General features: G+C 54.0%; 1 protein-coding gene across 4 annotated transcripts in view; it reads left to right on the top strand.

The window, feature by feature from the left end:
* Positions 1–15,387, top strand: part of PTPRU (protein tyrosine phosphatase receptor type U) — a 153,679-nt gene extending 138,292 nt beyond the window's left edge. For all 4 annotated transcript variants that reach the window (XM_074563050.1, XM_074563051.1, XM_074563052.1 and 1 more), the window contains 4 exons: positions 6,008–6,133; positions 8,418–8,575; positions 9,676–9,811; positions 12,084–15,387. In XM_074563050.1, coding sequence (XP_074419151.1) covers positions 6,008–6,133; positions 8,418–8,575; positions 9,676–9,811; positions 12,084–12,146 — 483 coding nt within the window. In that variant the 3' untranslated portion in view covers positions 12,147–15,387. The remainder of the gene's footprint in view (positions 1–6,007; positions 6,134–8,417; positions 8,576–9,675; positions 9,812–12,083) is intronic.
* The last annotated feature ends 447 nt before the right edge of the window (positions 15,388–15,834 follow it).

The raw sequence follows: 15,834 nt of genomic DNA on the forward strand, positions 1-15,834 counted from the left end.
CCTTCCGTCCCGCAGCAGAGTTTGTATCTTCTCTGCTGGAGGAAAAAAGACCGTTTGCAAACGGTTACAGGGGTGTCCGTAGTTTCACTCATACACGTGTGTGCCAGCAGCCCTGTTTTCAACCCCGGAAAATATTCATACTTGACACCTTTCAGCATTGTAATGTAGAGTTGTCCACGACACTGGGCAAATATGATTCTTTCACATTAGTGATAAATGTTTGAAAAGGAGAAGGGAAGAAAACCACAGTCTGGAAATGGTGAGGGGACTGGAACATCTCTCTGCTGAGGAAAGGCTGAGGGATTTGGGTCTCTTCAGTCTGGAAAAAAGACGGCTGAGGGGGGATCTTATCAACGCTTCTAAATACTGAAAGGGTGGGTGTCAGGAGGATGGGGCCAGGCTCTTCTCAGTGGTGCCCAGCGACAGGACAAGGGGCAAGGGGCAGAATCTTGAGGAGGACCTTCTTTGCTGTGAGGGTGTCAGAGGCCTGTCACAGGCTGCCCAGAGAGGTGGTGGAGTCTCCGTCTCTGGAGACATTCCCAAGCCGCCTGGAGGCGTTCCTGTGCCACCCGCTGTGGGTGACCGTGCTGTGTCAGGGGGTTGGAGGGGATGATGTCCAGAGGTGCCTTCCCATCCCCACCATTGTGTGATTGTGTGGTGAGCGTTTGGTCCTGTGGGTCACGTCTGCCTTGAAAGGGAGCTCAGGCAGAGGTGGTGCCAGCAGAGGACGGGTGTGGGCAGAGCCAGGCCATGTGCCGAGGGAGCCGTGCTCTCTGTTAGCGCTGCGGGGTGCGTGCGGGTGGTAAAGGGGAGAGATTGTCCTGCCGCAAGGCATGTTGTCTGCCCCAGGCCTTGGCTGTCTGGGAGAAGGTGGCGGTAGTGGAGGCTGTTGTTGGTGGCAGCTCTGGAGCAGCTCTGCTGCTGGTTCCGTGGCTGCCAAAGGCCGAGCCGGCGGAGCTGTCTGTGCGCGCTGACCGGGGCAAAGCTGAGTCCCCAGGCCAATCTTGGGCGCTGCTCAACTGGCCCTTAATGAACCCGAGAGCGGCATACTCGGGTGTGGGTATTGCCCCCAGCATTGCTGTTAGGGGGGACCGTACCTTGATGAGGGCAAAAATGACAAGGGGCAAAATAGTAATGAAAACCATTTAATAACGTATTAAGAGGTTAACCAGTAACTGGTCTCTGGATCTGCCACTCTCCACCGGTGTCAAGACTTGCCAGGCTTTTGTGCCGGGAGATTCTGTACAGCTTTCTTTTGCCAGATGACAAAGCTGCAGCCTCCCCAGAGTCCGAAGAAAAGGGCTGTTTGGGGACCTTCTCCTCCTTCGGTGCCACTTGTCCGCGAGAGGGAAAGTGCCAGGCCTGGCCGGCAAAGTTCTTACCGAGAGAACCTGTTTTTGAAATCTTTGACAGCCTTGGCCATGATGGGTGCAATTTCTGCAAGAGAGAACGCAAAAAACCCACAAGTGAAGCCCATCCCCCTTCCATGAAAGCAGCAGGCACAGAGTAGGGGAGCAGAGAGCAATTCCAAGGGGCAACTTTGCAGAGCCTTTAGCCTCTCCTTAGGGAGAGGAGAGGAGAGGAGAGGAGAGAGGCCGCCAACACGACCCCCCTCCTGCAGAGCCGGGATTTCCCTTGCCGCAGAAACAGCAGATTTGTGCCTTTGTAAAGGAGGAGCTCTAGGAGGCCAGGGGATGTTCTGCGGTTTGTACTTACTCTTGGCTGGTGGTTTCTTGGGCTCAGGAAACCAGGAGGAGAACACGGTCCTGCCCAAAGATGGGACAGAGTGGGCAGTGGTGGTGCTGGGCCCATCGTGGGCCTTGCCCTCACTCCCAGGAGCGTGGCTTTTGCTAGAAGTGCACAGGACAGGTTTTATTATGGAACAGAGAGTTGAGGCGAAGGCACCCGGAAGAGCAAGCGGTACTGAGAGCTACTCACTTGGTCTTCTGTGGCAGAAGAGGTCCCCCAGTGCCAGACTTCTCTTGTGTCCTTCCTTCGTCCCGAGGGGCCTTTGGTGGAGAGGCCAGAAACAGAGTTTTGGCTGCTTGACCTGTAGGAGACCAAAGGGAAACGTTGCTCAGATGCAGCTTATGAGAAAGGAGGCTCCTCAGTGCTTGTCCAATGTCAGGAAGCTCCAAGCACCTCTCCCCCGTCCATGCATTGCAAAGCTGGGATTGTGGGGAAAATGGACCCTGTCCCGCGCAGGCGGAAGCAGGAGAAGCAGCCACAGCCTGGGAGAGCAGAGAGCAATTCCAAGGTGCAGCCCTGACCAAGCAGAAGCAAGGCAGGCGTAAGCGTGTGCTCTTTGGCCACGACCTGTGGTATTTTGAGGTCACCCACGGAGGAGAGCCCACTGGGCTTTCTGCAGGGCAAGAGCACAGGTCTGTGGTGAACGTCTCCCTGCTTCCTTGCCAAGGGAGCTGCAGGACAATTTCATGGTTGCCAAGAGGTGGAGAGACACCGCGGGCCGTCAGGAGGGGCAAGGCGGGGTTTGTGCCTCAGGCGTAGCATTAGGACAGGCTGAGACAGTCGTCAGCGAGCAGGCAGCTGAATGGCACGTTTGCCTGTGCTTTTTCTCGTGCAAGGACTTTGCAGAGCCTTTAGCCTCTCCTTATGGAGAGGATCCCTTGGTAGTTTATCCACCAAGATCACCCAACAGGTTCACTTACGTGTCTCTCTCTGGGGACACCAGGCCCAGCTTCTTCCGCCCGGCTAAGAACTTCCTGGCAAAGTCTGCGACAAGCTCGAGTTTCCGTGAGCCGGTCAGAGTCTTCCCAACAGCGATCTCCTTCTGGAGAGAGCCCAGACATCAATTCATCTTAGCAAAACACGCAGCATTCTCACCTCTGCTAAACTTCCAACAGAGTGAATAAAGTTACCCCGCTGCCTGTCCCTGCCAGGTAGAAATAACCCCCCTTGATCCAAGGGCAAAGATACCCCAATTAAGACATTGTGATTTCAGCGCCATTACAGCATTTCTGTAAATCAAAGGCGACTTCACTCTGCCTTAGGCAAACACGAATTATTAGTAGCAATAACCCAAGTTAGTATTTACCATGGCTGCGGGTAGGTCTGAAGACAGAAGACGTCTCGAATAGTTGTCAGGATTAGCACTTCTTAATCTTATGCCGATCCTGTTGGCATCAGAAGCCGCTCTGACTTTCAGATCGCAATCAAGTGTGAAGCTTCTGGAAGCAGCGAGGGCGACCCACTGTCCTCCAAGGCTTCCCACTCGCTCTGCCCCGCTCCGTCCGCGTGCCTTTTATCTCTAGGACCGCATCACAATCGCGCCTGTGAGAGCGGGCTGCAGCAGGTGGCCGAGGCAACAGGCCCCATTCCCGGGAAAGCAGCATTGCCGTGGCCAGGATTATCCCACAGGAGGGAGGTGGGAGAGATTTCCCAGGTCTTTACCACCAGAGCGTCTACTGTGATGGGCAGCTCAGACAGGCTCCTGAGGTGCTTCTGTTCACCAGAAACCACTGATCCGTCTCCATTGCATTTAGGAATTCATTGCCATGACTGAAAGTTTGTGTTTTCTTGGTTGTTTTGGAAGAGGGAAACCGATACCACCAGTAACGGTGTGTTTCAGTGCTCTTGCGCCGGGATGCTGAGGGGGATGCAATAGTGCCGTAACCACGGCTAAGCGGGTCTGGAAGCCCTCCGTCCCTGCGACTGCGGGCTGACGTTAATGCAGCGTCTCCCCCGGGATTCACGGGGTCCGGGGCAGGTAACGCGCTGCACCACCTACCTCAATCAATGGGGAAAGAAAACGGGGGAAAAAAAGAAGGCAATTGAGCTAAAAATGCCGGCATCCTCTCAGAGTGCGGAACCGCTGTTCCTTTGCCCGCGCTGTGGCTCAACAAGGTCCCTGGCAAACGCAGGCATTGACCCTGTTTCTTCCTTCCGTCCCGCAGCAGAGTTTGTATCTTCTCTGCTGGAGGAAAAAAGACCGTTTGCAAACGGTTACAGGGGTGTCCGTAGTTTCACTCATACACGTGTGTGCCAGCAGCCCTGTTTTCAACCCCGGAAAATATTCATACTTGACACCTTTCAGCATTGTAATGTAGAGTTGTCCACGACACTGGGCAAATATGATTCTTTCACATTAGTGATAAATGTTTGAAAAGGAGAAGGGAAGAAAACCAAAGTCTGGAAATGGTGAGGGGACTGGAACATCTCTCTGCTGAGGAAAGGCTGAGGGATTTGGGTCTCTTCAGTCTGGAAAAAAGACGACTGAGGGGGGATCTTATCAACGCTTCTAAATACTGAAAGGGTGGGTGTCAGGAGGATGGGGCCAGGCTCTTCTCAGTGGTGCCCAGCGACAGGACAAGGGGCAGAATCTTGAGGAGGACCTTCTTTGCTGTGAGGGTGTCAGAGGCCTGGCACAGGCTGCCCAGAGAGGTGGTGGAGTCTCCGTCTCTGGAGACATTCCCAAGCCGCCTGGAGGCGTTCCTGTGCCACCTGCTGTGGGTGACCGTGCTGTGTCAGGGGGTTGGAGGGGATGATTTCTAGAGGACCCTTCCCACCCCTGCCAGTCTGGGATTCTGTGAGAGCAACCATGTTGTCCAAGCAACCGTCAAGTCCAGCTATGGGAGGGTGACTGCTGCTCCTACGTGCGTTTTTCACCTTGATTCACATTTACCTCACATTTACATGTGCTGACATATCTGCTGGGACCAAGCACCCCTTCGAAAACCCAGCCCTGCGGCAGTGCCACCACCTTAGTGTCCCTCCACTGCGACCATCTAGCACTTCCCTTCTGCAGCACACACACGAGCTATCGGCTGATCCCAGCTGCTGTGGGCCGCGGCAGGGAAGGAGGCAGCAAGACCCATTTTATTTCTCTCTCTCTCAACCTCTTCTTTCCTTCCGTGGACCAGCAACGCCCTGCAGCCCGGCAGGTGCTGCCTTCTCCTGTGCCATCCTCTCCCAGGTCCCTGTCCCCTGCAGTGGCCGCTGTCCCTCGTCGCCGTCTGACGGGGACTGTGCCATTTTTCTTCATTATTCAGCCCTGCCTCTCTCTCTGGATGTCTATTCTTCAGGGATGTCGGTGTTACAATATTTAGCTGGATCTTAAATGTTTACCAGTTTAGGAGCAACAGGTAATAAATCAACCTTTACAGCAGGCAGCTCTGAAAGGTGACTTAGAGGGTATATCCCTCACTTCAACTACGTCTTGCCAAAGGAAGTTTTAATATCCAAATTATAGCTCGGAGTCTAGAAGGCTTAGAGATCTTGGAGATTTATAGCCCCTATTAATAACCAATTATTTCTCAAACACATTTGCCGTGCAGTTAGGCCCAAGCCGTTGGATGGCCTGAAATGCTAAATGCCCTGTTAAAGTGCGGTGACAAACATCATATATTTTGTGTCGATGCTGGTTTCCCAGCTGTCACCGTGTGAAAACATTCGCATCCGTGGCCTTTGGACCGAGCCGTCCGTCACTGCCGCGCCGGATGCATGGCGGGGAGCAGGAATGGTTCCCTGGCTCTTCCCTGGGCTGCAAGATGGGGTCGCTTTGACTTGGCGGGATGTCCCAGCTGTGGGGCGAGGGGGACTGTCACCCCACATCGCTGGTGGTACTGGTGGCAGAGCAGCTTTTGAAGCCAGTGGGGTTTGAGAGCAGACTTGGAGCGGCTCCGTGGTTGCGCAGGATCCGGCCAGGGCTGAGGCAAGGCCCATCCTGGATCCTCCTGCACCCGCAAAGCCCGTCTCCGGCAGCATCAGCTGTTGCGTTCCTGTGGCAGGGAGAGGGCAACATGGGTGCTGGGGTGTGGACCTGACCTTTCAGCTTTGATCCCTCCACAAGCTGAGGGATCCTCCCTCCAGCAATGTGCCGTGGGCCCGGTGTCCCTTCTGGAGGCCACCCCCTGTGCCAGCCGCCTCTCTCGATGTCCAGCGCCAGCCACTCCATCCCGCTTGCTGTTGCCTCTGATGCGTGATGTCCCAGTCCCATGTCCCAGTGCACGTCCCCGGTCACAGCGAGCTGTTCCTCTTCTCTCCACAGCCCTGTTTGCAGTACTGGCCCGAACCAGGGCTCCAGCAGTACGGCCCGATGGAGGTGGAGTACATTTCCGGAGCGGCGGATGAGGACATCGTGTCCCGTCTCTTCCGAGTCCAGAACATCACACGGGTGAGGATCTCTCCTCTGCCTCCATGGCAGCGCGGGTTGGTCAGGGGGGGCTTCACGTGTGTCTGTGTGTGTGCCCAGGTGCCCCCCAGGCATCTCCCAGCGCAGAGGTCCGGGTTGGATGAGCTCACGTGGAGGAGGTGGATTGGTTTTGTTAGCCGCTGCTTTGTGGAAGGGCTGGGGCATCACCAAGAGCTTCTTTCTATGAGTGAAGACCTTTGGAGAGCAGAAGGATGATACATCTAGTGAGGCCACGCAGTTCTAGAGCTTGGCATTGCCCGTCCAGTTAATTCTCCGTATAAACTAACTGAATGGTGCCGTAGCTGCTGGTGCCGTCTTCAACCTAATCCAGCTCCTCCAGAGGAGGAGAGCTGGAGAGCTCTCCAGGAGAGCAGCCTGTAAAATTGCCATTGGCTCCATCCAGCCTTTCTGGAGTTGATGGCTCCTTGAAAGATTTTAGATAACTCTGTAAGAAGACCTTTCTCATCCTGGCTGGAAGTCCATCTCTGCCCTGCCACGCATGTATCCCAGGGTGGAGACTCCCCTCATGGGCATGGCAGCTCCCTGGGACCAGCAGAGCCCTTTTTGCCTGCAGGGTGAGAAGATCCACGCAGGTTCTCACCTCTTGTCCTTGTTGCATTGATGCTTGGCTGGTTGAGGTTGCCTTTAAATGAAGAGAAACAGTGAAATTGGGAAGGGACAGGGACTGCGACGAACAGCCCGTGTGGGTGCAGAACTGAACACAGGGAAAAAAAAAAGCTGATTTGGCTGCACAAGCCAGCCATGAAGAGGTGGCATCTCTGAGGTCTTTAAATCTCCTGAGGGTTGCCAAGAGGCTGAGGCCAGTGTCCCAGTGATTATCAGGCAGGTGGGAATTAGGGAGCTTGGAAGGGAGCGTGCGGCTTGGCTGACAGCCTGGCTGGGAAGGGTACTTCGGCGTGGGAGCTGGGTTGGAGGAGATAAATCCTGATTATCTGGACTCTTAACACAGAGAGGGGTTTTGGTTCATGCTCCCCGTGGGAGCATCTGGCGTTTCCTGGGTGTCAGCTCAAAATCCTTCCCCAAATGTGCTTCGCTCTCAGGTGGTAGAATATACCCCATGCTAAATTAAAATGCAGCGTGATTGAAATCTCTGGATCTACGAAGCTATTTCTCCAGGGAGCAGATCACTGGAGGAGCGCTGGGAAATGCAAGGAGCTGCTTCTTGCCAAGCCTTGCTGTCTGGAGGGGAGCCGGCCGTTGGGGGGTGTCACAAGTCCTCCAGAGCCAGACAGAGCTTTCACCTGAGCTTCCGAACGGATCCCAAAGCTTTCCTTCCTGCGCTGTCAGAGGAGTTTCCTCCTGTTTTATCTCCACTTATTTGTGTCATCTTCCCCCTCTGCCTTCCCGGCTTCCAGCTGGAAGCAAAAGCTTGAGCCCGAGGAAATCAGCCCATCCCAGCCACGTTACTGACCTACATCAGAGCTCCCCAAAAGGTTGAGAAAAGCCCCCGTGTATTTGGGTTGGGCTGGCTGTGGTGGACAGAGCCGCAGAAATAGCCGGTCCCACTGGTTGGAGATGGTCTGGTCCTCGCCCTGCTCATCAGGCATCTGAAGTCGGGTGGACGGAGCCCTCCAGAGCTGGGCATCCCCCATCTGCATCTGATCCCCCCTTTCTCCTCCGACGTGTGCTCCCCACACATGTGCCACCGAGCCCCGAGACGTAGCTGGAGTGTGTGACCCGTGGTTTCATCCCATCGGGTACTGCCGATGCTCGGAGTACTTCTGAGCAAGAGCCCCACATCTGCCGGGCCTTTTTTAGCTTTGTGGAGGTAATCTTCCCCCGGGAGCCTGCTAACCAGATTAGGTTTCAAAACTAACCAGATTACCAGGGTATTAAGGCACACTTCCACTGCTCCCCGCCTCCGTGCTCATCAGCCTCCTGGTTTACAGCGAACGCAGCAAAAACACATCCCCTGGGATCTTCTGTGAGCAAGACGAGGACACGATGGAGAAGCCTCGGGGAGGCTCAGGGGTCTGGTAACAGGTTTTGTGAGATTCCTAACAGTCTGAGGTGCTGTGAGTCAGGATAAACCATGGCTGCCTGGGGTGGGATGGGGTGGTGGGAGCAGTGGGTCAGTGGGAGCTGTGGAGGAGAGAGCCGAACCATCTTAAAGCACCAGGAAAAGGTTTTCCTCTCTTTTTCTACTATTAATGCCTGGCAACCTCTTCTTGTCCTCCATCAAACCTCCAGTGGAGGCAAATGAAGGTGGCCCATGGGTTCAAGCTGATGAGGTTTGCTTTTCTAGTTGCAGGAGGGGCACCTGATGGTCCGGCATTTCCAGTACCTGCGGTGGTCACCCTATCGAGACACCCCGGACTCCAAGAAATCCTTCCTGCACCTCTTGGCCCAAGTGGAGAGGTGGCAGAAGGAGAGTGGCGATGGCAGGACCGTGGTGCACTGCCTGTGAGTGTCAGCCGGAGAGGAGCGGGCTCTGGCGTGAGGGGAGATGCCACCAGCTCACGTGTCCACAGTTCTGCCTGGAAGCCAGAAAGCCCTCACTGGGGTGACTTTGTCCCCGGGTGGTGCTACCTCTCCCACAGCATGACTTTTGGTTGAGGCACCTTGTGGTCACCGTGTCAAACCTCCTCCATGAGATGGATGCTTAATGGGAATGACAGCCGCTAGCGGCATCCCCGCCGTTCACCCCGGTCCCCTGCCTTGCAGCGGGGCTCGGCAGAGGTCCCAGCCCTGTCACCACGTCCCGTGCGCGTAACAGGCTCTAAAGGGATGTGGCAGGAGCTGGGCATCTCCCATGCTTGCTTTTCATGGAGGCAGACGTGCTCTCCATCCCCCTCCTCCCAGCTGGGTTTGGCTCACACAAACACCCGTGCGTGCTCTCCTCGGATGGGACCTAGCACGTTCGCAGATTGGTAGAGACAGCAGGCGAGCCTTTAATCAAAAATTAATTACAGCCTCGTCCATCTTCATTAGCTGAAGGATAATTTGAGAACATGCTTTATAAAACACTGGCATCGTGTTCTCTCTTCCTCTCCCCGATCCCCTTCGCTGCCGGGGATGAGACGGGGTGGTGTGGGATGGTTTCAGCGCAGGATGGGGGGAGGCACCCAGCGAGCCGTGTGCTGGGTGAAACTGGGATGGTTCCTCCAGCCAGCACTACCCAACAGGTCATCAGCCCAGGGCCACCCTGCAGGTGGGAAGAGGGTGGTAGAGGGACACAGTGGCTTGCTCAAGGTCACATGAGGAATCGGTCCATGGCAGGGCTGGAAACTGAGGCCAGATGTCCAAGATCCAGCCCTCATGGTCCAAAAAGGTGTTTTCATGCTCTTCTGTGGCCCTTATGAGGACTAGAGGGCAGGATCACAGCTCTGGCCACCACATGGGTCCTGTTAAGGTCCCCCACTTTGGGAGGATTGTGGGGTATGAGCTCGTTCTCTGGAACATCTTCTGGGATGCAGGGATGGATAGAGAAAGGGGGAATTAGAGGGAGCAGGAAGATACTCTAATGCCATCTTCTCACCACCGACACGTGTTTCTCCCACCAGGAATGGAGGTGGCCGGAGCGGCACCTTCTGTGCCTCCACCATGATCCTGGAGATGATCAAGTGTCACAACATGGCAGATGTTTTCTATGCTGCAAAGACCCTCCGCAACTACAAGCCAAATATGGTAGAGACCTTGGTAAGCATCAGCCACCGCCGGCATCCATCCTGGCTGCTGGTCCCGGTGAGAGAGGAGAGGTGCTGGGGGATGCTCACCCCCGCCCAAAAAAAAACTTCTTTCCCATCCCAAATCCTGAATAATATTATGGGAATCCTCATGCAGAGCATGTCTCGGCGAGCGTGCCAGCACCGTGCCGTGGGTTGGGGCAGGCAGGGAGGCGAAGCAGCTCTTGGAAGGAGCTTCGGGCTTGCCTTCATCTCGCCGTGCCAACGTCTCCTTGGCGGTGGCGTGGGGCTTGTTGGAAATCCCTCCCAGGAGTAATAAGACAAGGTTCACGTTAATTCACAGGATGTAATTGCAGTTCTTCGGAGCAGCTCCGAGGTGGAGTCAGACAAATTCCTGTTGGAAATACAAAAGGGGAACTGCGTTTTGAGTGAAATTAATACGTGGGCAAGCTGCTGGGGGCAGCGGTGGAGCCACGTTTCATGATGGGGAGGCTGGAGGTGGCAGTGGGTCAGGGCGAAGAGCCCGTGCCCTATTTCAGGCCCCCAATAACAGGACAGGGGATGGAACAGGAGTGCGTCTGTCCCTGTGGTGGAGGAATCCAGGTGCCTAGTGATGTTTTAAAAGCAAGTCAGCCAGAAATGTTTGCCCTGTTTGGATTGTAAAATCCCTAAGTTGCAAAATGAAATGGTTTTGAGGAGGGGATGTGATTTGCATTAGGAACTGAAGTGGAGGAGAAGGTGAGGGAGGGGAGGAGGAGCAGAGGGAGGGATGCAGATAATGGCAAGATGATGTGACAAGCGTGAAGCCGCCAGACCCATTGGGCTAAATTGCAAAGATATTAAAAAAAGGCAACATTTCACATCAGGACACGAATGTCCTCCAGCCTCAAATGAACCTGAACCGACTATTCTGGGAATCCCAATCTACTGGAGTCACTGGGAGGCCAGATCCTCGCCCAGTGTAAAGAGCCACGGCCCAGTGGAGAGCAGCCAGCACGTAGCACTTTCCCGCTGCCCGTGCATCTTCCCCCTCTGTTTCCCTGTGGGGTTTATTTTTATATGTTGATAAATGGAAACAATCCCTTTTCTTAATCCAAAAAGCATTATGTGCTTTTAATCCAAGCTGTCGCAGCCTCCTTGCTTTGAAGCCCTTCTCCCCCGCTGCCCGCTCCCACCTGGGGTCCCCGAACGGCCGCTCACCCACGCGGGGGATAACGGGATTTTCATGCCGGTGCTCAAGCTGCCGGTGAGGATTTCGGGAGATGAGCTCTCCCCTTTCCCTCTCTGCTGTTGCACCCAGGGTGCTCCCACCATGTCCCAGTGCTCACAGCAACATCAGAAACCTGATTTTTGGTTTGTTTTTTTTTCTTCCCCATTCTGGCTGGTTTTGTTTGTTGGATGCTCAAAGGAGCAACGACTCATGGGGATGGGTGCTTCCAAGGTCCGAGCTCCCCTGTAGTTTTCTGTGCTGTGAGTTGTAAAAGTACAGGAGAGCACAAGAACAGGTCACGTAAAGGAGAACTAGGATGGACGAGACTGCTTTTGCAAACCCAATTTCAGTGATTTTTGCTATAAAACCAGGAGCCAGCCATGCTGGGCTTCCCCTTTGCGCAGCTGGAGGGGAGCAAAGGGTGGGAAGATGCTGATACCGTCCATAGATGTCTCAGGAAAGAGAAAGGGTGGGAGAGAGAGCCCAGTTCTGCCACGGACTCAGAGAAGACCTTTCCCACCCGCACCCCTTGGCTCTGGCCTGGCCGTCACAGGCGGATCAGGCTTTGACCTGAGCACCAAAACACTCATTTGTTGGGCGTTTCCCTTGGAAAATTTGGATTTTCGGAAGTGAAAGCTGCTAGGACTTCCCTTCCTGTCTCTCCCCCCATGCAAAGCAAATGCCCAGACCAAATCCCTGCCAAGGATGGAAAATGGCATTTTTTTAACTGCAGCAGGAGAATTCGTGATGAGAAATGTCCTGGCGGCCGGGGCAGGGCGTCTCCAGTAATCCCACACCCGGATTCAAACTGGAAGAGGGGAGATTTAGATGAGATCTTGTGAAGAAATTCTTGGCTGTGAGGGCAGTGAGCCCCTGGCCCAGGTTGCCCAGAGAAGCTGTGGCTGCCCCATCCCTGGAGGGGTTCAAGGCCAGGTTGGCCGGGGCTTGGAGCAACCTGGGCTGGTGGGAGGTGTCCCTGCCCAGGGCAGGGGGTGGCACTGGGTGATCTTTAAGGTCCCTTCCAACTCTAACCATTCCGTGATTCTGTAACACCCTGTTTTCTCTCTCTGAACAGGAGCAGTATCATTTTTGCTATGACATAGCACTGGAATATCTGGAGTCGCTGGAGACAAGATAGCACCTCGCCAGGAGAGCGGCAGCAAGGGCTTGCGCAGGGGTCGCGCCAACCATGCGTTTCGCACTCAGACGTTGCGTTAGTGCTGAAGTTGAGGAGGGGAAACAGCCAAGGACTCGACGAGAAAACCCATCCGATCAAGAAAAACGAAGGGACGCGGGGACGTGTCGGCTGCTCCCCGTCTTCACCCTTTGCTCTCCATCTTTCCTTCCCGCCCCGAGCGTGTCCGAGCGGCCGTGGGTCAGATGCTACGACTTGTCCCGTCCTGTCCCTGCATCGCTTTGAGTCATGGTCGTGGGGTGGGTGTGCGAAGGATGCGGCCCCACGGCGCTGCCTGGGCATCTCTGAAGCAGCTGGAGAGGAGGCCAGGGAGAGGAGGAGGAGGAGGGCAGAAGGAGCCGAGGCCGTTTCCCAGCAGGGAAGGATGGATATTTGGAGAAGAGATGTTGCTTTTTAAATTGTGTGTGGAATCGAAGCTGCTCTTCTGAGGAACCCAGACGGCTGCCGGCAGGTTTCGTCCTTGGTGGGGACACGCTCTGAGCTGGAGCAAAGGCCCCAAGAGGAGCTCTTGAGTTTCTGCCTCTTCGCACCATGAGTTTGATCTTCGTTTTTTTTTTAGTTCTGTGAGTTGCAACCTTTTGTGTATCCAGCCCTGGACAGAGTGGGGACATGGGACAGTGGTGGGACATGGAAGGCACTGGGCACGCGATGTCCGTCTGCAGAGACCGACCTGGATCCCTCGTGGCGTCTTTGCAAAGCTTTTCAAGCAATGGTTCGCCTCCATCTCCACACTGTCTTCTCCATCTGCAGCAATTAATTCCTTCTGGGCTGACCCAGAGGCACCAGCCCATTTTTAACCCTTCCCTTGTGAATCGCTGCACATGAGACACCAGAAACAAAATCCTCCAAAATTCGGGTCCATCCCATCTGCCCCCTGCTTGCCGCCCCCAGGTAGTTGCCCATGGATGCTGCTTGGCTTTTGCTGGCCTTGGCGAAGCAGGATGGTTGGTTGGCGTGGGGTGAGCTGCACTGAAGCCCTCAGCCATGGCAGCACTTCGGGGCTGGGCACAGGGAGGTCCCCATGGCCCCGGCGCCACCTGGGGACAAGCGTATGGGGACAGTGATTGAAGGTGCCTGATAGTTTTTGGCTTCATCCTGCTCTGGTTGGGTGTAAGATGTCATTTTTTTCTGTCCAATATTGCGATAATTACAGGGGTTTCTGCTTACGGGGCAGAGCCTGGTTGTAATCAAGCTGTGGTCAGGGTTTTTTCTCCCTGCAAATGGCCTCGAGGAGGTGCAATCAGAGGGATGCAGGTCCGGGGTCTGCCTTGGAGACTTGAGGAACTGAGGAGAGTTTGCTCCTGTCTTGAGGGCCAGGCAGAACCCTTCACAGTCATTTTTTTTGGGGATGGAGCAGAACAGATGAAAAACTGTCCTCCATATGCTCTAGGTTGCATGTGGGCAACCCCATCCTTCATCCTCCGTCATCCTTCAGCCCCTCCATCCTTCATCCTCCCCCATCCTTCAGCCCCTCCATCCTTCAGCCCCTCCATCCTTCATCCTCCCCCATCCTTCAGCCCCTCCATCCTTCGTCCTCCGTCATCCTTCAGCCCCTCCATCCTTCATCCTCCCCCATCCTTCATCCTACCCCATCCTTCAGCCCCTCCATCCTTCAGCCCCATCTCCCCAGGGCAAGGGAGGCTTCCCAGCCCTGCCTGCCCGGAGGCTGGGGATCACTCTCCCTGGGGAGTTGCATTCCATACCACAACCGAAAGCTTTGGAAGATGCCGTTTGGCCGGACCGATCTGCAGCACAAAAGCCGCAGAGCCGAAACAGCTGTGCCCTGGATGAGCAAACCCAGGAGATATTTCTATCCGCCTTCCAAGGGTGCAGGGGAGCAACAAGATAAATCTCTTTCCACCTTGGAGGATGTCCCACCCGCAGCCGTGCAAATGCCTTCAAGTAGCGATAGGGATTTCAGCAGCAATGGGGGGTTTTGCCCAGACATTTGGCTTTCCCTTGTGCTCGCTGAATAATTCACACGGCCTGACAATAACTTATTCCAAGGGCTATACGACATTTCCATCCCTGCTGTCTATCCCTGCGTGTGCCCATGCTGTCTTGTGACCAAATAGTCTTTTTGCCCCACCAGAGCCTGCAGAATGGTCCAGTTCCATCCGTATTTTCAGTAACTCGCGTTCGCAAGCCTTGACTTGGAATAAATTAGTGTCCTTTTCCCTATCCCCATCTCTCTGTAGACGTGTCCGCGCTGTCCTAGGGTGCTGCAGGGAAGGTGCTGCATGATGGGTGCAGGGGCGTCCCAGGGTGCGGAAATTGTTTGGTTTGGGATGAAAACGGCTGAGCCGAGCCTCTGAAATTCCCAGGGTTGGGATGGTGGTGGCACCATTCAGCCCCCCAGAGCCTGGGGACTGAAGGGATGGTCCCACTTCATCCCAGACCTTCCGGGAGCCCCTGGTCCGGAGGGAGGGAGCATTGCAGGTAAAGTGTTGCCAGAAATTTAAGAAAAAAAACATAAAAAAAAAAGGAAAAATTGAAACCCCATTTAGTCCTATTGAGACAACAGAGACTGGAGGAGTTGTATATACGTTTTAAAAGCGAGTTTTTTTTTTTTTTTTTGATATTTCCTTCCCTCTCTGGGCTTTTAGGGCATCTCTTCTGAAGGGCAGACTTTGAAATCAAAGTGCTATAAAAACCAACCCATCTCCCGACTCCTACTGAGATGCTCATATGACACGAGGCAAGGACATCCTGTACATAAAAAAATATATATAGAAATATATATATAAAAATTTAAATACTGTTCTTAAGATGGATAACGTTTATTGGTATTACAGATTGGAGTGGTGCTTTTTTTTTTTCTTTTTTCTTTTTAATAAAAACAAAACAACCACACACCAAAAAAAAAAATAAAGACCCGAGAAAAACACCAAATTGGAATGATTTGATCTATATACAGAAAAAGTGACCCCGAAAGCTGGCAGCATCCAAGAGCTGCTGCCGAAGGGACTGGTACCACGGAGCAGCTCCACCGCGGAGGGGGGACGGTGTGGTGGGACGGAGGGAGGGATGGTGAAAGAGGGACACGTCCCATGTGGGTTGTACCACGCACATCCAGCTGTTGGTAACTGGTTTTTTTTTATTATTATTATTAATTATTATTATTATTTTTGGCTTTTTTTCCTTTGAAGAAAATCGGTTGCATAAATAAATGTTCCAAATTTGTGATGGCCTCTGGATTTCTTTCCCTGGCTCCGGTCCGGGAGCTGTGATTTAGTGAACCCTGATGGGGCGGCTCGTAGAAAAAGACCTCAATATTGGCTTTATCTTGCTGTTCGAGGGTGTTTTGGGGGAGCAGGGACAAATTCCAGGATTGCAAAATCTTCTTGGCACCAAGGAGCCACGTTCGCCCGTCGCCACGCAGAGGGGTTGTGTTGTACTTCCAGAACTTTGCTCTGGGTTTCCTTCTTGGACCGGGCACGACCTGCCTGGGTGTCCACAACTTCGTGCAACATTTCTAGAAGCGGTGACGGGAGTTTTCCATTGCTGGCAAAGATGTTACGGAGGAAGAAGAAACTCTTTCAGTGCATTTCCCAGCTGGAAAATGAAATCCTATTGTAAGAAAAGCCTTCAGGAGAAGAAGGCTCCTGCATTGTCTTCGGTGATTTATTTA

The sequence above is a fragment of the Larus michahellis genome, chromosome 19, assembly GCF_964199755.1.
Source record: "Larus michahellis chromosome 19, bLarMic1.1, whole genome shotgun sequence".
Taxonomy (NCBI): Eukaryota; Metazoa; Chordata; class Aves; order Charadriiformes; family Laridae; genus Larus; species Larus michahellis.